Consider the following 21,904-nt stretch of genomic DNA (forward strand, 5'->3'; position numbering starts at 1 on the left):
AGGGTGGTGAAGTGGGCAGGCCTGAGAGGCCCGCAGGAGCCCTGAGCTGGGTCCCACCTGCCACTTCCTGTGACCTTGAGTGAGTTGCCTTCCCTTTCTAGGGTGTCACAGCCCACCTCATAAGGGATCCCAAAGTTCCAAGACATGAATAATAGCAAATGCTTCGATAATGCTTGGCGTGTGGCAGATGCTATTCTGGGCACTTCCTACCAGGTACCACAGGCCCGTGGACAGCCCCGGTGTATGCCTGCTGCTCTCACATCCCATCTGGGTTAACATTTGTCCTGGGCAAAGATGTCCAGTTGGATAATAAATTACATAGTCATGTTAACTTTACACATATCAACTTATAGAATCCTCACAACCCTATGGAAAGTTTTTATCATCACTCCCATTTACAGAGGAGGAAACTGAGGCACCAGGAGGGTAAGTGTCACAATCAAGTCCCTCACTTGGAAGTTCTGAACCCAGGCAATGAGTTCCAGGGTCTACATTCTTGCCTCTCAATTCTAAATTTTCATGGAGCCGGGAAAGTGTGCAAATGGGGGACAAGTGAGAGGAGACGTGAGCCCCCTGCTGCCCATCCACCTCCCAGCACTTCCAGCCTGGGCACCACCAGCCTGGGCACCCCCTTGGACTTATTCAGGTCCTACAATGTCCCTGGCTGTGCCAGAAAATTTATGTCCACGTTGTCATCCTTGTTTTTACAAATGGAGAAACCGAGGCCCAGGGAGGTTTGGAAGCTCAGTGACTATCCAGTGGAAATCAGGGTTTGAACCCAGGCCTGTCCAACTCCAGAGCCTGGATTCTCGGTCACTTTGCCTGTGGCTTTGAGGTGGAAAAGGACAAAGGTCTCTCACCTGTACCACTGAGTGCAGCGGTGCCTGTGTGGCCCACGTCTTGCCGTCATCCTCCATCAGGCCGGTGGCCACGAAGCTGAAGCCACGGAACAGCTGATGGGCGCCAGCACTGGGGGGGATGCCAGGGGAGTCTGCAGGAGGAGGAAGGGGATGTTGAGCCTGAGGAGATTCCCTTGATCCCGAGGCAGCCCAGCAAAGGGCGACTACGGGGTCTCAGGCTTGCCTCAGCAGCTGGCCATGGATGGTGGGAGCTTGGGCAGGACAGAACTCCTTATCCAAGCCCCTAGCCAGCCCATCTGTTCATGTGTGTTCAGACCAGACCAGCCCTGATACAAAGAAAGAAGGGACTGAGCCGAAACCGGTTTGGCTCAGTGGATAGAGCGTCGGCCTGCGGACTGAAGGGTCCCAGGTTCGATTCCGGTCAAGGGCATGTGCCTTGGTTGCAGGCACATCCCCAGTGGGGGGTGTGCAAGAGGCAGCTGATCGATGGTTCTCTCTCATCGATGTTTCTAGCTCTCTATCCCTCTCTCTTCCTCTCTGTAAAAAATCAATAAAATATATATTTAAAAAAAAGAAAGAAAGAAAGAAGGGATTGAGTGGACCTATGGCTAAACCCATGTTCCAGATGAATACATTGAGGCCTGGCAGATGAAAGACCCCCACATCCAGTGTCCAGTGCAGGCCAAGACCCTTCATCCCTTCCTGGATGCCTCCTCCTGGCCTCCCTGCCTCGGGTCTGCTCCCTTAGGTCCATCTTCTGTGCCGCAGCCAGAAAGATGGTTCTGCCCACAAATCTAGCCCTGCACCCTTTCCCTTCCAACGTCCCCCTCTGCCCGCAAGAACAAGTCCAACTCCTCAGGGTCTTATGCTCTTAGCTTCCTCTCCCTCACTCCGCAGCTCAGCGGGTCAGACTTCTCAGATCCTTAAAGAAGACTCTCAGCCACTGCGCATGCTGTTCCCTCTCACTACATAATTCGCTCTTTGTCTGTCCTTCGGGGCTCAGCTCATCCACCCTCTCCTCGGAGAAGCCTCTAGCCCTTCACCCCTATTAAGCTGCACTTGTCTCACTGCCCAGTAGCTGGTTTCACATCTCTCCCCCACTAGAGGCTGGGCCCTGTAAAGGCAGGGCCTGAATCTGTCTTGTTCACCATCAATTCCCCCCATGGCGAGCGCACAGTAGAGACCAGGTACATATTTGTCATATAAATGAAGAAAGAGGGATGAAATGCTAAGCTCCCTATCATCGGAGATGTACAAGCACAGTGAGAGAAGCAGCCCTTCTGCTAAAACTAACACCTCCCGCCCCAATAACTGGACAAAACGTTAGGGTTTACCAAACTTCCTCCTAGAAGCCCTTGGCTTCGTACAAGGAAAGAAGGGACCGAGTGGACCTGTGGCTAAACCCATGTTCCAGATGAATCCACTGAGGCCTGGCAGTCAGAACAGCCAAAGCAGATTCCCACATCTGCCCCTGACCTGTGGGCGCTGTTACCTCTGCTCTGCCAGACCATCCGCACCTTGTTTTTATTGGGTCAGATTCTTTACCCCTGACGTGAGTGTGAGCCTGACGGGTTTGGTCTTCCCAGTGGGCTGGCAGATGCCCGGGGCAGGGGTCCTGACTTTTCTATTGTGGCCTCAACCACCCACTCTCCCCCACCCCCTCACCCAGACACAAAGAGCCCACAGAGCCCCAGAGTGGGAGAGTCAGCCAGAACAAGACGGGGACCGAGAGCCAGAGAGAGGCCCACCCGCCCGGCCGCCCACACACCTGCGCCTGCCAGAGCCCGGCCGCCCCTGCCTCCCTCCTGTACAATCAGCAAGGGACGCACCCTTGGGTGTACGGGACGTGAACTCGGTGTCGAAGTAAAAGGTGTCATCGGGTTGGGCCACGGCTGGCTTGAAGGGTGGCTTGATCTCACGACGGTACAGCTTCTGAAAAGTGGGGTGGGCATTCCGGTCACCACGGCACCCCACAGCCTGCTGGGAGCCCCATGCAGAGGTGACAGGCCCAGAGCACCGGCTATGCAGACAGGGGCACACTGCTTCCAGTCCTTGCTTCCCAGGTCATGCTGTCACCCCCGCTCCACATTTAAGCCTTCGTCATAGAAGTCCCTCCCCCAACAGGTAAAGCCCTGATGGGGTGACAGACACACTCACGTTCCAGTCAATGGTGGAGTAGAAGACATGTCGCTTGATTTCCTCTGCCCCATCAGGGCCGGAGCCTGAAAGAGCCCAGAGACGAGGGGTCTGCAGATGGTTCAACCTCCAGACACCACCGAGCAGCCTCACTGGTCTGGAACCAGCAGCCAGAGCAGTCCACTGGGAGCACTGGACTCAAATCTACCTTGCCCCAAATCTACCCAGCCATCACAAGGCCTGCTGCCCGCTCAGCATTTTCCACTTTCTGGGGCCCCTTATGATCATGCTCTAATGTGACTGATAAAAGAAGGAAGGCCCAGAGAGGTTAAGCAACTTGCCCAAGGTCACACAGGACAGAGGCTGGACCAAGATCTGCAGAGGGCCTCTACCTCCTTCCCGTGCCAGGCATCATCTCTCTTGTTCTAATCCCGTTGCCCCTGTCAGTCACCAGACAGGCTCTCATTCCATTCAGTCCCGAGGACCTGGTTCATGATTCAGGTGAACCCAGAGCCAAGACATATTAAGCAACTAGTACACACCAGACACGTTCATGTGACTTCATTTAGTCAACAGAGCTTGAGTTCATCCTCAACCTGAGGGCGAGGACCTGGGGCACTGGGAGGTGACGTCAACTACCTTGGTCACATAGCTCATAAATGGCACTCCTTTGTTCAACAAGTATTTACGGAGGGACCACTGCACACCAGGCAGTGGGGGCCTGGCACGGGGCTGGGATCGGGACCTGAGCCTTCCGATGCCTGAGCTCATGTTCTTCCTCTTGTGCCAGCAGCCTTGGCGAGGAGCTGTGTGGGGGCCTCTGTCCTTGTCCCAGGGGGAGTGGGATGACTCAGTTCCTGCCTTCCCCTACACACAGGTCACCCCGCTGCCCCGAATACCACACATGGAGCCAAGGAGGAGGGTGGCCAGCGGCATTGTCTGCCTACACAAAGGACAACGGTCCCTTTCAGCCCCAGATATGGCCCCGTGGCCTAGGCCGCAGCTGTACCCGCTCCCCTCCCCTGAGCCGGGGCTGCTTACCGAGCCGGTTGGCAGGATTCCGCTTGAACAGCGCCCGCAGGAGGCTCTGGGCTTCCGTGCTCAGAAACTGGGGCATGCCTAGCTTCGCCCTGAAACAGCCCCCGGGTCTCATCAGGGCTGAGCCCCACCCCAGAGGCCCCATCTCCCCTCCCACTTTGGTCCAGGTCTAGTTTCCAGCTCATGCCAGACAAGCCATCCCCTAGCTCACCTCCCAGAGAATTCTGGGATTCGCCTCCCACAGGCCCTGGGGGCCCTGGGAAGCACAATGCTTCACCCAGGGGAGTGTCTCTTTAATGGGGGAATCTGAGGCAGGCTTAGGGTATTACTGTGGCCCTCAAACAGGGGCCAGGTGTGAGGAGAGCTTGAGGGGTCAGGAAGGAGCTGGTGCTTACTTCAGAATCAGTGTCATGGTCTCCTTCCGGTCCTTCCCTTGGAAGGGCAGGGAGCCCGTCAGCATCTCAAACTGCAGAAGACAAGGGTCCATTCAGGCTCTGGTCCCCATCTCCCATGCCCCCCACCTCCTTCCACGCAAGCCACTCAGCTCCATTCCCAGGATTCTTGCTGGCCTGCTGGAGGTTCACCTGGATCAAACCTGTGTCTGTCCCTCCCCCCTCTGTCAGTCAGAACACCAGGAGCAGTATCAGGGACCCAGAGCTGGGGAGAGGCCCAGTCCCGGGCTGGGGCACCCAGGTGAGGACCAGCCTGGAATCCTTCCAAGGAAGGGCACTGCGGCTGGGTGAAGGGCAAGGCCAGTTTGGCAGTGAGAGGGCAGAAGAGCCTTAAAGACCACCAATCCCGACTGTACAGATGAGGAAACTGAGGCTGAGGCCTGGTCGGATACTGTGCCACGGCCGGGCACTCACCATCAGCACCCCATAGGACCACCAATCTGCACTGTGGGTGTGCCCCTGGCGGTTGACGACCTCGGGGGCCATGTACTCCACCGTCCCGCAGAAGGAATAGGCCTTCTTCTCGTGGTCAATGGCTTCCTTGCTCAGGCCGAAGTCTGTGGTAAGGAGGGCGAGAGGACACATCTTCAGGCCACCCCTGCCTTCTTTGCCATCACCCCCTGCACCCCCAACTTCCCTGCCCAGAGGCCTTACGACATCACCCCAGGACATTCAAGAATAAGCTGAGGGCCCTGGTCGGGTGGGTACGGGAGGCAACTGATAGATGTTTTTCTCCCCCCACCCCTTCTTCTCTAAAATAAACAAAAATTTATTTTTAAAAAAGAGTTAGCTAGCCGAAACCGGTTTGGCTCAGAGGATAGAGCATCGGCCTGCAGACTGAAAGGTCCCAGGTTCGATTCCGGTCAAGGGCATGTACCTGGGCTGCAGGCACATCCCCAGTGGGTGGTGTGCAGGAGGCAGCTGATTGACGTCTCTCTCCCATCGATGTTTCTGACTCTCTATCCCTCTCCCTTCCTCTCTGTAAAAAAATCAATAAAATAAAATAAAAAATAAATAAAAGAGTTAGCGAAGTCCCAGAGAGGATGGGAGACTTGCACAATGGGGAGCTAGGGTTCAAACTCGGGCCATTCGAAGTCTGGGACCTGGGCTCTGACCACACCTCAGTGCACATGTGTCAAACACAAGGCCCGCGGGCCAAATCCGTCCCGCCAGGCCTTGCAATGTGGCCCGCACCGCGCTGTCATCACTGCACTCCGCTGCGTTTCTATCACAATGACAGTTTATGACTGTTCAGTAAACCATTCGGCCCGCGATTTAGGCTGGATTTTAGATTTTGGCCCCTTCTCTGATTGAGTTCGACACCCCTACCTCAGTGCCTGGCACGGCCTCTAGGGAGAACAGTTCCTCGGCACTCAGCCCACGCCCAGTAAGAGCCCATCCTGCCCTACCCGGGGACCTGAGAGGGCAGGCGCCCTCCACTCACCGGTGAGCTTGATGTGGCCCTCCTCATCCAGAAGGATGCTGTAAAGGAGAGAGAGGAGTTAGGGCCCCGCAGCCATGGCCCCTTAGGGGTTCTGATGACACCACGGGGGCTGCCGGGGTTGGCCCAGAGGCGATCCACCCAGATGCATCTGATGAATGGGTGGGTGGGGTGGGTGCTGGCTCTGCTATCGGGTGTACTGCCTGCCCACCTTCTTTGCTAACCCTTGAAACACTGTGTGAGGTGGGTACTATTACTGCCCATTTTTAAAAAGGAGCAACTAACGCCTAAGAACTCCCCGTGGTCACAGAACTAGTACGTGGTGGAGACAAGGTTTGAATTTGGGTCTGACTAACTCCAAAGCCAGAGCTCATTCCATCTTAGCACCTGCCCCTGACTCCCAAGTTACTGTTTGAGGATATTTAGATGTTAAGGAAAATTCTAGGGAAGCCATATCGAGGAATGACCTTTAATGGTAGCATCTTAGATGTCATACTGGATTAGGAAAAAGACAGGCAATGTACTTTCATGGAGGTGCCTGGCCCTCGGTGATGGCAACACTAGTGATTAGACAGCCCCCAGGGTAAGCCTGCTGCCACCACCACTCCACTGTACCCACCCATTCATGGGGCAGCTCATGGGACAGGAACTCTCTTGGGGAGTCACACCCCTGCCCATTGGGGCGGCCCTGTCCTAGGAGAGGCCCCAGGGCCTGCCTCTGCACTGCCCAGGGGGCCGGGAGAGGCTGGCGCTGCACTCACTTCTCAGGCTTGAGGTCTCTGTAAATGATGCCCAGGCTGTGCAGGTGGTCCAGGCCCAAAGCCAGCTCAGCCAGGTAAAACTTCACGTCCTCCTCCGTGAACATAACCTGCAGCAGGAGGGAGGGGATCTCAGCCTCTCCTTCAGTCAGCAGCTTCCTGGTCCGGAGGGTCCACCTTGAGGACCCTTAAGAGACCCCAGTACCATCCACCCTACTCTTTATAAAGGGGTTCGAGGTGTGAAATGACTAAAATACATGTCACTCATGTGGCAATGTTTGGAAATAGCAAAAGGTTAGAAACAGCCCAAGGGTCAAGCAATAGGCGGGAGTAATGCCTCTCCCTGCAGATCTAGTGCTATGCTGTGCAGCATAAACTACAAAAAGAAGTTTCCCATGTTCTGATACAGATCGATATCCTCTCTACTAAAAGTGTAGTCTGCAAATGGTCCCCTCGACCAGTAATTCTTCCAGGAGTTTGACCAGGGGCGGCAGGCAGGCAGCCAGGGGAAGGCAGGGAGGCCCTGGCTGGTGGCAGGCAGCTGGGGGAAGGGAAGGAGTACCCAGACGGCTGCCACCAGCCGATAGAGACACTACCAATGCACAAATTTTGTGCACTGGGTCTCTAGTCTTGAATAAAAGCAAGGTACTGAACAGTATCACACAATAGTTCCTTTTTTTTTTTTTTTAAATCCTCGTTGAAGATATGTTTATTGATTTTAGAGAGAAGAAGAGAAAGGGAGAGAGAGAAACACCAATTGGTTGCCTCTCATATGCACCCTAATCGGGGACCAAACCCACAACCTAGGCATGTAGCCTGACTGGGAATTGAACCTGTGGTGCACTGGATGACACTCCAACCAACCGAGCCACACCAGCCAGGGCCAGAATAGTACTTTTTATGTAAAAATGTGAGGGGTGGGGTTCAGAACATATATCAGAATGGTGTGTATTTCCAAAGAGACATGAAAAGCTTAAATAAGAAAGCAATAAAAATGTTTACCTATTGCCCTAGCCATTTTGGCTCAGTGGATAGAGCGTCGGTCTGCGGACTGAAGGGTCCCAGGTTCGATTTCGGCCAAGGGCATATGCCTGGGTTGCATGTTCGATCCCCAGCCCAGGAGGCAGCTGATCAATGATTCTTTCTCATCATTGATGTTCCTATCTCTCTCTTCCTCTCTAAAATCAATAAAAAAATAAAATTTTTTTAAAATGTTCACCTATGTGGGGTAAAGGGGGGTGAGGAGTGGGCTGAAGACTTCTAATGAATATTTTTCCTTTCAATCATATAAATGTATCACCTATTCAAACATTAAAAGAACATTTTAAAAATTAAAAGTCTGGTTCTCTTCTACCGTTTGAATTGTACTAACGGCCATTTTTATACCTGGCTACAATTGTTTTAGGTCAGTTAAGAATCCTTTTGATTGACACATAGTATGTAACATTACAGTATCTAGCTTTTGGGTGAATTTGTGCTTCTCCTGTTCTCAATGGCCAGCCCAAGGCAGCCCTGGAGAATGGAGGTGGCAAGTGATAGCCACACTGAGCTCCCCAGCATTGCGGTGGCATCAGATCCAAGGCCTGATCCTCCTCAGCCCATCAAACTCTCAGAGGCTTTGAGAGTGTGGACTCTGTCCCTGGGTGGGTCCAGCCACACAGAGCCCTGGGATGGGAGGCCTTGTTGTCCCTCCAGCTCCATCCTGGGGCCCTCCAGTCATGGGGTGCAAGCTCACCTCTTTGGAGAGCCGTGTGAAGAGGTCCCCGCCACGCAGGAAGTCCAGAATAAGATAGAGCTTGCCCTCGGTCTGGAAGGCTGGGGAGAGGGGAAAGGCAATGGTGGAGCCAGCTGGGCCCGGCTGCTCTGCCCCCCAACCCCTGCCCCTGCTCCCTTGGCCTGCCAGGTGGCAGGCCGGCAATGTACAGGGAGACAGCAGCCCACAGGCAAGGGCAAAGGCTGGCAGGTCGGGTGGGACTCACCATAGTGCAGCTTCACCACAAATGGGTGGTTCACATCGGCCAGGATGTCTCTCTCCATCTTGGTCCGAACACGGTCCCGCACTGGCAGGAGGAGAAAGGAAGTCATCAAGTCTAGCCACTCTCAGCCCCTGGCTGAGCAGGGCTCTCTTTGCTCCTGTTCTTCACATTTCATGGCAGTGCCTAGGACTGGGCCCTCGGTGCCCTGCCCAGCACTCTGGCCCCATCAGGGCGATTCAAGCAGCCAGTCTGAGCACCCCGTTCCTCTGTGTGCCCTCCGCCTTTGCCCCGAGGGCCCCCCAGGGTACCTTCACCAGCCCCCTTCCCATCTGGCGTAAAAAACTCCAATGCCAGCCGAAACCGGTGTGGCTCAGTGGATAGAGCATGGGCCTGTGGACTGAAGGGTCCCGGGTTCGATTCTGGTCAAGGGCGCGTACCTTGGTTGCAGGCACATCCCCAGTGGGGGGCGTGCAGGAGGCAGCTGATCAATGTATCTCTCTCATTGATGTTTCTAACTCTCTATCCCTCTCCATTTCTCTCTGTAAAAAATCAATAAAATATTGATATATATTTTTTAAAATCCCCAATGCCAGGCTGGGGCTGGTGAGAATAGTCACTTAGGGAGCTACTTATAAAGGCAGATTCCTGGGGCCTCAAATTCAGACTCATGGGTCTGAGCAGACAGCCCCCACATACTACTTTTTCTTAAAGACTAAATGTCCCGCCCGGCTGGTGTGGTTCAGTGGTTGAACCAGGAAGTCACAGTTCAATTCCTAGTCAGGGCATATGCCCAGGTTGCGGCCTCAATCCCTAGTGTGGGGTGTGCAGAAGGCAGCCAATCAATGATTCTCTCTCATCATTGATGTTTCTCTCTCCCTCTCTCTTCCTCTCTGAAAGCAATAAAAATATATTAAAAAAAAAAAAAAAAAAAGTCCCTAGGCAATTCTGATCAACAGTTTCTTCTTTGACTCAGTTTAGGCCTTGCCTCCTCCAGGAAGTCTTCCTGAACTTGTCTAGCTGAGCTAGCAGTGCCTCACCCTGTTTTAATGTTTTTGTTTCCCTCACCAGACAAGACAGCTACCATGCCGGAGTAAACTAGTCCAGTCACTGTTTCCCAAATACGCCTACATTTTCAAACCGCCCCTACAGTATAGCTCCGGCAAACAGTTCCTCTTCCTGGGGTCCCATTCCTTTCCCATTGTCAGTCCGGAGAACTCCCAACTCATCCTGCAAGGCTGCTCAGCCTCTCCAAGGCAGGAACCACGTCTTATCACCTTTCTCTTCTCAGGGGGCCCCCACCATCCCTCCTGGGGAAAGACTCCCACCCTAGCAGGCTGGCCTTGGGGCACCAAAGCTACATCATCCCACCAACAGCCCTTCCTGGGCCGCAAGACTAACACTGTAATGTCCCCAAGGCTAACACTTCCAAACCCGCTTCCCCACCCCCCCCGACCCCCGTTCCCCAGGCCCACTGCATGTGGTCGGTGGCCACAATGGCTCCCAGGCTGGTCGAAGAGTCACTGCCCAGCCCAAAGCCCATACCAACTATCCTCATGCCTTCCCTAAGTCCTAGAATCCTAGCCCTGCCTCAGGCTCCCTGCGGAACCTCTCTGCCATCCATCTCTGTGGCCCTGCTTTGACTCAACCTATCCTACCCACTCAGGGCCTCTCACCCCTCACTTGAGAGGTCTCCCTCAGACTCTCCTAACACCACAAAGTAACTCTGCCGGCAGAAGGGTTCTGCCCAAGCAACCTGGCGCTGATATCTGAAGGCCCCACCACAGACGCGCTGACACCCACCTGCCTCCTTCCAGACATTCGCCTCCAGTTATGTCATCGGCACTGGGTGTGGGGCATGGGAGTGGGGATGCAGTTAACCCCGGAAGTCTTATTTTGAACGGACCCTGTCTTTTCTCTAAGGTGGGGTGAGAGGTAAGGGGTGGCTGACCTCCCCATCGGACGCAAGGCCCTGGAGAGCTGGTCTGTCTCCCTTGATCCTGTGCCCAGCTTGGATAAATAATTTTTATTTATTAATTTGAGAGAGAGAGAGAGAGAGGAAGGGAGGGGGGAGAAACATCGATCAGCTGCTCCACCATTCATGGTCCCACTGACTCCTACGTGCACCTTAACCAGGGATGAACCCGCAACCCTGGCACATCAGGATGATGCTCCAACCAAGCTCCCGGCCAGGGCCCTCCACTCACCTTTCAGTGTTGCCTTCTTTAGTACCTTCATGGCATACAGGTGTCCACTGTCGGGCTTGGTGATCTTCCGCACCAGGAAGACCTGAGAAGGCAGTTGTGGGAGAAGCTGGGGAGGGGCTGGGGAGGGCCCAGCCCCCATCCTCCAGATCCCAGGCTGCTTCTCCTTTCCCTGAGCCCCATGTTGACCTTTTGCCCTCCCTGGGTCTTAAGATGACCTCTCGTCTTCCCTCAGACCCATCCACCCTTGCCCTCTGGTCCTCAGAGCCCCAAGGTGAGCTCTCATGCCCACCCCGGACATGACCAGTGCTGCCCTCCCAGCTGTGGGCTCAGGACTCACTTTGCCAAAGGATCCCTGGCCCAGAACCTTGAGCAGCTCAAAATGGGACGGGTCAGCCTTCTCGGAGCCAGCCTTGACATGGTGCGTGATGGAGATCTCCTTGAGGACGCCCTCATCCTGATGGAGAGATAGAGTTGGTGGGCACGGTGAGCCCCATCTTGGCAAGCACAGGGCATGACCCCCTTCCAAGTCCACTCCCAGCAGACCTCAGCAGGCAGGGCCCCGCAGGCCCTCACAGACAACTGCCCCGAAGAGACCAGCCTCCAGATCCATCAGTACCAAAGGGCTTCAAAGGCCAGGGGGGTCAGACTCTCCAGGTGCAGTCAGATGGGGCACTGCTCCTACTGCTCCTGATGCTCCCGCCTGCTCGGGCCCAAACGGATGCCCAGGCATGGCCACGCTGAGCCAAGCCCGCCCATCCCCCTGCCGTCAAGGTTTTGGTTTTGCCACAATAGGAAGTAGGGTTTGTTCTCACATTGGGTTGGCAGAACTGGGTTTTTGTTCCTAGACAGGATGGATGACAGGGTTCCACTGGCAAGAAGGACAAGGCTGAGGTACATAGGGACCCACAAGTCACCAGAGACCAACCCAGTAAATGCCAATTAGGGTGGGAAGGCCAATTAAGGCCAGAGACTCCGGGCCCCACCCTCCCGAAGCTCCTTCATACAAATCTACCAGAAACCCCTCGCCAGGCGGCGGCTGTTCTAGGACCCTCTGCCGTCCCTCCAATCTTCCGGTGTCACCCTGGAGCCCTGAAGTGCCGCCTCACTTCCCCAGGAAGCAAGTCTGGGCAGAGTCCAGCCCCCCAGCAGGGCCAGGCCAGGGCTGGGAGAGCCCGGCTGAGGCCAAACTGGCTGCCTGGGCACCTGCACCAAGGGCCTCAGTCAGGACAACTCATCCATCCGGCCACACTCACCGAGTCCCGCCTGGGGCCAGAGCCAGGGCCAGGGGCAGGCAGAGAGGTCTGGCTGATCCTGGGCCGCTGCTTCCTGGGCATCCAGGGGAGCAGGGCCCAAAGCCGCAGTCGGGGCGGCTTGGGATCCTGCTCCATCCGCCCAGCAGGGCCAAGGCACCATGGCAGGAGCAGGCAGCCTTCGGGGCTGCTCGGAGGTGGCCAGGCCCAAGGCGGATGTGCTGGGTGAGGGCGGGGGCTGGGCCTGGGCCTGGGCCGCCAATCACTCAGGGCCTGTGGTTTCCTAGTTCCAGGCCTACACCCTCCACCGCACTCCCTTCCTCTCTCTCTCCCCCACTGCTGAGGGCTGCCCTATTCTCCCTGTGGGCCTGCAAAGGGAAAGCACCATGCCAACCCAATTGCCGAGGAGCAGATAGGTACCCAGGGCAGAGACAGGCATCTACCATGCAGAGGCAGATAAAGAGGGACATCCAACCAGCAGAGGCAGGCACCCAACAGGCAGAGGCAGATAAAGAGGGACACCCAACAGGCAAAGGCAGGCACCCAACATGCAGAGGCAGATAAAGAGGGGCACCCAGCAGGCAGAGACCGGCACCCAACAGGTGAAGATTGATGTATGTGGGCATCCAACAGGCAGAGACCAGAGGCACACATGCCCAGCAGGCAGGGATGGATAGGCAGAGGTAGGAAGAACACATATCCAACAGGCAGAGGTGGACAGAGACTCATACCTAGCAGGCGGAGGGGGTCAGAGATTCACACCTAACAGGTGGAGGCAGGTGGGGACCCACCCAAGAGGCAAAGGTAGATTGGGACATGAACCCAACAGGCAGAGACAGATGGGGACCCAACAGGCAGAGACAGATGGGGACCTACAGCCAACAGATGGGGACACGTACTCAAGAGGCAAAACCAGAAGAGGACATGATCCAACAGACATCTAACATGTGACATGCACCCAACAGGTAAAGCCAGGCCCTCACCAAGCAGGGACAGAGACAGGATCCCAACAACAGAGGCAAGTGGGCAGCAGAGACAGCCGGTCAGTGAGGCCCAAGTACCCAGGGCAGACACACAGGCAGGAAAGACACCCAGACACTCAGAAAGCAGACCTGGACCCAGAGGCAGAGCTCTGGCTCTTGCTGGTCTGCCTGGGGGAGAGGATGTCCCCTGCGAACCCCTAGCACTTGGGAGGACAGTCCAGTGTTTGTGGCAGACCCATCTCTGAGTCCTCCATGTCTGAGGGGGGACCAGGACCAAGGCGGTGGGCCGAGAGGAACCTCTGAGTGCAATCTGAGGACTTGGACTCTGATCCAAATATCCCACAAGCTGCTATGCCCATTTAGGGACAGGAAACTGAGGCCTAGAGGACAGTGACTCACCAGGCTCACAGTGAAGTGGTGGCAGGACCCAAGTCCTTCCCTGGTTATTGCCTCGCCTGCGGTTGGCGGGCGTCAAGTGCCGGGAAGGGGTGGGAAGGTAAGTCACCCAGAGCCATGCCCTCTCATCCAAGCCCGCCCCTCCCTCAGCAGTAGGGTCAGTCCGGGAACTTCCCATTCCAGGTCTGGACCCTCAGAGGCCAACCCCATCGTCTTGGTGCGCTGAACAGTCACAAAAAGCTGCAAGCTGATCAGCTCCTCGTAAAACTCTGGGTGGGACAGGCAGAGCCACACAGCAACCCCTGCCCACCCCACCCCGCCCTCCACGTCTGTCTGTCTGTCTGTGACTGAGAACTCTCCCTGAAGGCAGAGGCAGTCACCCGGGAACCCCAAACACATTCCTTGCCCGGAGCTACGGTGACAGACACTGTTGGAGGCAGGCCAACCCTCTGCTCACCTTTCTGGGACAGGAGAGCGAGTCTCTCTCAACTCTGGAGAAAGCTGCCGGGGTCTGCATGGTGGGGCTCAAGCTGGTGGCCAGAGGGCCCCATTACTCCCCTTACTTCTGCTTTTTCAGCCTTCCTAGCCCAGAAGGCAGGGTCCCTGACCCCCTCCTTCTCACTTCCCCCTCCGCAGGGAGGAGGGACAGAAGACGGGTCAGGCTCCCTCGCTGAGGAGGGAACATTGTAGACCCCAAGCCCATGACTGGGGAGAGGGGGGGACAGGCACCCCCCACACACACACTTGTCTCCTCTAATCCTAAGGAGGGGAGACTGGAACACAGACAGAGTCACAGGTGATAAGGCACCGACACAGTGGGCACCTGGGACCCACAAACATTCCTTGAGAGAATGAGGGCAGAGGTCAGCAAGCCTTGGGCTCTAACTGTCCAGGCTACAGCACAGACACCCTTTCCCCCTAGTGACCAGTCCATGGCTAGGCCCACCGAAATGACACCCCACAGAGCAGGCGCCGCCACGCCCAGCCCGGCCCCGAAGAGCCTGACGGTCCAGAGTCCTGGGATGGGTAAGGGGGTAGCTCTGTCCTGGCAAGGACCCAGAGGTCTGAGATGAGCAGGTAGCCTGGGGCAGGGGCTGACCAGGCCCAGCCCCCTGGCACGTGACCCTGCCACATCACTCACCCCAGTACACCCGCAGGAACTGACACACACACACACATACACACAGGCCGGGGATCGGAAACCATTTCCACAGACATCCCCTATGTGGAAACACCCCCCCATGTACACACGGACTTCCCCTTCCAGTCCTCACGGGCCTCCGATAAAAAGTCTGATGTTGCCTGCTGGGCTTGTGAGAGGCCTCCTGGACTGGGCTTCTCATTGCACCCCAGCTTCTTCAGCAGGAGTTTAAAGGCTGGGACGGCCCTGAGGCTCCCCAACCCTCGAGTCCCTGAGAAGCAAAGGAAGATGGTCTGTGGCGAGGGCACAAGAAGGGGCAACAGGAAGGAAGTGGTCTCAGAAGTGCCTCTGCTGAAGGCTATGTGAGGGCCCGGGAGGCCTCTGGATGGCAGAGGAGGCAGGACAGGCACCAGACCACAGCCCTGGGTCCCTGCCCATTCCCCCCATAGATACTTCCTCTATTTACTTCCTCCCACAAGGCAGCTGGGCGAGAAGACCAGAGACCCCGCCTGATCGCTGGTCCCCAGGAACCTCACCCTGGGCCTCCCTCCACCAGCTACGGCCCAAGCCTATCTGGTAACGCCCGGCCCTAACACGTATCAACAGCCCCTTCCCCGGTGGGCAGCATGAGCAGGGCCTCCCAGGCACTGCCCCTCTGGCAGGACAGATGTCCCCCGACTTGTCTCCCAGCATGCCCCTGGGCAGGTGAGGAGGGGTCCATAGTTTGCAGGCATTCTTGATGGGGGAGCTGGCCTCAGGTACTAGGCCAGGACTGGCATGGAGTGACAATGAGAACTGGGCCTCCAATAAAGTGAGCATTTTATTGGGTAAGACTGTTCTTTCCTTCAATCATTGCTGGTGTGGCTCTTGCCACGCCCTATGTCTTAGTCTTGTTTCAGGGATGAGGGACCTGAACTCAGAAAGTGACTTGGCTGAGGCCACATGGTTAGAAAGGGAGAGAGCTAACAGCAAAATCCAAGTCTGCTTGCTTCCAAAGCCTGCATTCCTCAGCATTTCAGCATTGCCCTCCCTGCAAGGCCGGCCAGCCAGCAGGCCCCCCATGTGGACATCACCCCAGCTCCTGGCCCCTGCTCTATCCCCGGGTCAGGAACCACACACTAGGAAGCACTCGGATTGAGGCAGATGCCTGCATCGATCTCTGGTAGCTCAAAAAATAAACACATAATAACAAAACACAACTGCCGGTGACGGAGCGACAGTTAGGTGCTGTGGATGCCCAGAGGCGGCGACTATCTGCCAGGGTGAGGCCTGAAAGCCTTCCAGAGAGGGGGCAGCCCAGCAGGACCCTGAGGAGGAACAGGAGTCGGCCAGGCAGGAAAGAGGGGGAAAAGGGCACATCATGTAGAGAGACCGGGGTGAGAAGAGGCTTGAGGCCAGGCGTGCCGGGAGGGAAGTGGAGAACCGCTCACTCGCTAGCTGAGTGCTCCCAGGCAAACGCTCTCTCTAGCTGAGCCTCAGTTTCCTCCTCTGTAAAACAGAGGTTAAAGCGAGATGTTGTTTCTAGAAGCAAAACGGGCCACAGAGGCAGAGGAACAGTCAACAGAACTCGCTGAATTACTGGGCAGTCTGACTGCTGCCGCGTCTCCTCTGGGCAGGGAGAAGGGACCGAGCCCCGCCACGGGGTCCCAGGTGCTGGGAGGGTGGGCTAGCCTGCCCTAGCCAATCTAAGGGAAGTCCCCCCAACACCTGAGGCTCCCCAAGTCCAGTCACATCCTGCCTGAGCTCCGGCCAGGGGAGCCGGAGGGATCCGGAGGGATCAGGGTTTCATAAACAGGAAGAGAGGGGGGGGGGGGGGATGCTCGGCTCTCAAAATAGACCCACAGGCACTTCAAAGGGGTCCAGCTCCGGAGATGGCCAGGGGAGGGGGCCTGGGTGCCCAGGCTACCCCCAGGAAGGAAGGGAGGATGAATGGAGCCCCAGTGTGCCTGAGGACACCAGGTGCACCCCGGGTTCTGAACGGATCCAGGGAGCTCTCACCCTAGACTTTGTCCACACTATGGCAGCTAAACCCCAAATCTCCCTTTCTGCTCGAAACTAATAAAATAAATAAGCATAGCAACACCAGCAGTGTGCCTCACACTTCGTCAGATTTTTCTAACATACACACATCCCAAGCCTTCCTCTGGACAGTCTCGTACAGGAAAAACCTCTGCGCCTCAGACCAAACCCTCACCCAAGGTTATGAGGCAAACAGGAAAGAGGGCAGGATTCTGAACTCAGAATGCCTGTCTCCCAAGTCCCCCTCCCCCCTCTTCTCCACTGGAAGACACACTTTTCTCTCCAAGTGCCCAAATCCTGCCTTTTGAGGCCCCGCCAAATGCCAGCTCTATAGGGAAGATGTCCTGGTACCCTACAGCCCACCCAACGTTTCTTCCTCTGCCATCCCTGGCAGTGACTGTCCATCTGGTCCACGCTCAGTCCTAAGCTCAGATGCCACTGACATGCTCACATCACCCTGCTACTGAGAGAAATGTGGGCGTTGGAAGGTGGTCATTTCTCTGCCCATCACGGGGCCTGGCACAGAATGGAAGTTCTGCATGCCCACAGTCGTGTTCTTCCCCATCACAGTGCCCATCGCATAGCTGTCCTGTCTCCACCTGCCCCCTGAGAGCTCCCTGAGGGGGGGGTGTTGATTTCATTTTGGGTTTCCCCGGGAGCACAGCAGGGTGCCCTGAAAGTGTGATGAAGCAAATGATACACCAGCTCTTTGCCAGCTCATTCCGCTACGCAGTGATGAGGTCCTGAACACAGGACTGAGCGCCCCCTGGTGTTTGAGCCCAGAAGTGGGCATTGGGGATACTGTGACATTCTGGGGCAGCAGAGATGATGATGAGGAGGTTCCTAGGAATAATGGAATTTGGCGGTCAGGGGGACCCAATGTTCTTCCTCTTCAGCACAAAGTGTTGCCTGGGCTGGGAGAAGTGTGGTCAAGCAAGATCTGACCGCATTGCTCACCACCTATGTGACCTTGGGCCTCAATTTTCTCATCTGTAGAATGGGATTATTAACAATATCTACCCCCAGGGCTGTTGTGAAAACTAAAGGGAAAGTTCCCGTTGTGGTGCCAGGTGTGTGTTAAGCTCTTTCTCTGCCTTAAAGTGGCATTCGAGGCTCTCCCCACACTCTCCATCTCCAGCCTCATCACCCCACTCCAGAATTTTCTGCTCTAGAGCTGTAGTCATAGGCTTGGGAGTAAATGTAGGTTACCTGACTGGGTAAGCTCCTGTCCTCTCCCTACCAGCCACTCTAGCTTTTGGGATGAGAAGCTGTACTGACCACCAACATCCCCAAAGCTGCAACCCCAGAATCTAAGCTCCAAGATGTGTACATCCTGGTTCTTCACTTTGTGGGAGGAGACTATGCAGACATGGGGCTGAGCAAACCAAGGAACCCAGTTCACACCACCAGCCTGGCTTCTGGTGGCCCCCGGCTGCCACAGTAACTACCAGAAGAGGAGTTAAGAGCCTATTTCTCTCACCCAGCCCCACCTCAAGCAGCTCAGCAACCTTATCTTAGGAGGCTGAGTCAAGACAAACATGGGCATCAGCCCTGGGTAGGTCTCAAAGGTCAAGCCTATGGCAGGCCTGGTGCCCAGGCTGGAGGGTGTGGCCACTGGTAAGAAGAAGAGCTGAGTAAGGCATTGGTGCATCCATACTGCTGGTGCGGAAGTCACTGTGCACCAGGCAGTGACTATCTCATGTCCTTCACATCACACCTATGGGGAGGCACTGTTATCCCCAATTTACAGAGGAGGAGGCTAAGACTCAGAAGGGAGAAGAGGCCTGGCCAGGGTGGCTTGGTTCACTGAGCGCTATCTCATGCCCCAAAGGGTGGCCAGTTCGATTCCTGGTCAGAGCACATGCCCAGGTCGTGGGATCGATCCTCAGGCCGCCAATCAATATTTCTCTCTCTCCCTTTCCCTTCCTCTCTCTCTAAAACAAGTAAAAACATTGGGAAAAATAGAGGGGGAGGGGGGGGCTCGGCTGGCATGGCTCAGTGTTTGAGCATTGTCCTATGAACCAGGAGGTTATGGTTTGATTCCCAGTCAGGATACATGCCTGGGTTTTGGACTCAATCCCCAGTGTGGGTGTGCAGGAGGCAGCCAACCAGTGATTCTCTGTGATCATTGATGTTTTTTTCTCTCTCTCCTTCCTCTTGAAATCAATAAAATACATACATAAAGGGGGAGGAGAGCTCTGTGACCCCCCACAATTGGGTATGGGAGGAACCCGGGGGAAGCAGAGACAGCAGGGGTGAGGGATCAGCCTCAGGCTGGGAGCTGGGAGCCCTGAGAAACGGTCTGTGTGCCCATTTCTCCAGCATCACATGCCCAGATGGTTCCAGGCCCTTGTCAGGCCCACACCCTTCAGCCCTCTCCTCACAGTCAGCCCAGATGCCAAGAGTAAATAAACTAAGGAAGTGTCCTAGCCTGGGTGATGGGTAAGCAGAGTTCTAGCATGGACTCTGCTCTGACCCTGTCTGGGCCACTGTCCTCTCACCTAAGACCCTCTGGGCTGGATACTTCCCACCCAGCGGCCTCACACTCTCATCTTCATGCACAGGGTTGCCGCAAGGATTAGCAGGGACCAGAGAAGAAAGGCTGAGCAGGGAAAGAAGGGAGAGGCCAGGACTCTCACACCCAGGCGGGATGAGGGCAGGCCCCCCCCCCCCCCCCCCGCCTCCATGGCCAGGCAAACAGTGCTCCCCTCACAGAACTCGGCCCCGGATGCCAGCCCTCGCCCTCACCTTGGATGACCGAAGGCCAGCTTCTTCCCCAGGTGCCTGTCCATTCTGGAAGAGAGAAGAGAGATTACGGAACATTGTCAGAGTTTATCAGCGTGGGACAGAGCAAAGATGGACCCGTGGGTTCCCTCCATCCCTGGCTGTTTCAAATAGCTAGGGAGGACATGGAGGTGGGCAGGCGTTCTGAACGGGTCTCCCAACTCCAGCTGCACAGCGAGAGCACAGGCGCCACGCCCTCCTGCAACTGCCTCTCACCAGCCAGGTAGTGCATTTCTCCAGACTCTCCCTCAGCTCTCTGCTTGCAAACGTCTATCTTTGAAGGCCCAGATTAGATGCCATCTCCTCCCAACGCCAGTTCTGCCAGAGATAACTGTGTAACTTTGTACCAACTGCAAGCAGCCTCCGTTTCCTGATTTGTAATGATTTGTAACATGCGGGTGGTTACAGCCACTTCCCAGCGGTGCTGCAAGGGTAGAAAGAGACAAAGCCTGGGAAAGTATCCAGCCCAGAGACGGTGGCTACCCTGGCCTTGCCCCGGCTGAGGCCCCTATCCTGCCCGGCAGAATCACTCACTGCTGGCCCACTCTGCCCCCGCATTCCTTCACTGTACCACTTGTCAAACTGCAGGGTCTATTTTTTTTAAATATCATTATTGATTTCAAGGAGGAAGGGAGAGGGAGGAAGAGACAGACACATCGATGATGATAGAGAATTATCAATCGGCTGCCTTATGCACGTCCCCCACTGGAGATGGGACTCACAGCCCAGGCATGTGCCCTGATGGGGAATCGAAGCATGACATCATGATTCAAAGGTTGATGCTCAACCACTGAGCCACACCAGCTGGGCTGCAGAGACTATTTACACTCAGGCCTGCCCTTCCGAACAAATGGGAGTGCCAGGAGGGCAGAGATTAGGGCTCCATGCTAACAGCTGCTCTCTCCCGAGCCCCTCCCACATGTCAGGCACTGGGCTCAGTGCCTCACACCTGTGGCATCAGTAAATCCTCAGCCCTGGAAGGGAAGCCCTGCTAGCCCATTCGGCAGAGGAAAAAACTGAGACCAAGGGGCCTAGTCATGACACCTAAGGTCACAGAACTGGGGATTCAAATGTTGGTCTCTGATACCCAGGAGATGCTCAAAAGAGGTCTATTAAAAAGCAGCCCGCATCCCAGGCAGGGGACTTCCTGCAGAGGGGTGGACACTGGGGCCAATCTCTGGGCAGTCCTGCTTTTTCCAGGCCCCAGACTTCAAACCGAGGTGGGCATATTCACCCTAGGGCAAGCATGTCAAACTCGCAGCCAACGGGCCGCATGCCTTGTTTACTTAAATAAATGAGTTTGACATGATTTGCATGATGCTTGCCCTAGAGTACACCAAACCCAGCCCAGCCTATGATGCAAGGTGATTCATTTTATCTGGAAGTTGGGGAGCTGAATGGAGCTGTCCCCACTCTTCCTTTCACAGCAAGAGTGTGGTGAGGTAGACAGAGGCTCCTAACAGCAAGGAAGACCCAGCCTAGGACACGGCAGGACTCTGGAGCCAGTGGCTGGGTCCACGGGGCAGCTGTGGCTTTGCTTGGCAGCAGCAGGCACAGCTGTGCTCTGCCCATTACATAATCTCCATGCCCCTGGAACAGCTTCCCTCCACTGCTTCCAGGACATCCTGCCCCCTGAGCCTCTTTAATGCCCCTGATCCTCCCCAGGGCCAGTGTTCCGCGGGCCCCTCCACACACACATGCACACACACACATGCTGTCATCTCTCAGCAGCCTGGGGAGAAGGGCCAGGTTGACCAGGGTCCAGGGGCAGGCAGGATGCTTCTGTAGTTTGAGCTCCACTTCACCCAGCAGTCTAGACTCTTGATTGAATTCCCACAGATGGTCTCAACAGCCTACCCACCAGCCCCTTGTCCCAGCCTTCCCCCATTCAAACCTTCATCCTTCCTAAAACTCAACTGTGATCATTGCACTTGAGCCGTTAATTTCTTCGGTCACTCACTCAATGCTTATGGAGAACTTGCTATGTATCAGGCCCCAAACCTTTCCATGTCTTCCCTCTGCCTGCAGAACACAGTCCCAGCTCCCCGGCACGGCATTCAAGGCTATCATTCCCAACAACCCAACACAAGTGATTAAGAACGTGGGCTCAGGCCTGGCCGGCATGGCTCAGTGGTTGAGTGTCGACCTATGAACCAGGAGGTCACCATTCGATTCCTGGTCAGGGCACATGTCTGGGTCGTGGGCTTGATCCCCAGTGTGGGGCATGCAGGATACTCTGTCATCCTTGATGTCTCTCCCTCTCTCTTCCTCTCTGAAATCAATGAAAATATATTTAGAGAAAAATAAAATAAAAAAGAACCTGGGCTCTGGAACCTAACCTTGTGGGTTCAAATTTTGTATTCCGTACCACCTCCATCACCCTGAGGTGACCTCATTTCATAGGGCTTCAGTCCTCATCTGTGAAATGGGGATAAGTGTCATGTACCACATCAGGTGGCTGTAAGA

General features: G+C 55.6%; 1 protein-coding gene across 9 annotated transcripts in view; it reads right to left on the reverse strand.

Annotated features, from left to right (window-relative positions):
- Positions 1-21,904, reverse strand: part of RPS6KA1 (ribosomal protein S6 kinase A1) — a 41,161-nt gene that overhangs the window by 14,109 nt on the left and 5,148 nt on the right. For 2 of the 9 annotated variants that reach the window (XM_036444256.2, XM_045584986.1), the window contains exons 2-15: positions 19,403-19,447; positions 11,203-11,319; positions 10,866-10,947; positions 10,610-10,669; positions 8,665-8,745; positions 8,421-8,500; positions 6,689-6,795; positions 5,931-5,968; positions 4,901-5,043; positions 4,430-4,500; positions 4,038-4,126; positions 3,018-3,082; positions 2,690-2,792; positions 861-991 (exon numbers count right to left, since the gene is read on the reverse strand). In XM_036444256.2, coding sequence (XP_036300149.1) covers positions 861-991; positions 2,690-2,792; positions 3,018-3,082; positions 4,038-4,126; positions 4,430-4,500; positions 4,901-5,043; positions 5,931-5,968; positions 6,689-6,795; positions 8,421-8,500; positions 8,665-8,745; positions 10,610-10,669; positions 10,866-10,947; positions 11,203-11,319; positions 19,403-19,447 — 1,212 coding nt within the window. Of the gene's footprint in view, positions 1-860; positions 992-2,689; positions 2,793-3,017; positions 3,083-4,037; positions 4,127-4,429; positions 4,501-4,900; positions 5,044-5,930; positions 5,969-6,688; positions 6,796-8,420; positions 8,501-8,664; positions 8,746-10,609; positions 10,670-10,865; positions 10,948-11,202; positions 11,320-12,118; positions 12,307-13,951; positions 14,063-19,402; positions 19,448-21,904 lie in introns of those variants that run through there. The other 7 variants (XM_036444260.2, XM_045584987.1, XM_036444259.2 and 4 more) reach the window with 6 other exon arrangements.

This window comes from Pipistrellus kuhlii, unplaced genomic scaffold (genome assembly GCF_014108245.1).
Source record: "Pipistrellus kuhlii isolate mPipKuh1 unplaced genomic scaffold, mPipKuh1.p scaffold_m20_p_2, whole genome shotgun sequence".
Taxonomy (NCBI): Eukaryota; Metazoa; Chordata; class Mammalia; order Chiroptera; family Vespertilionidae; genus Pipistrellus; species Pipistrellus kuhlii.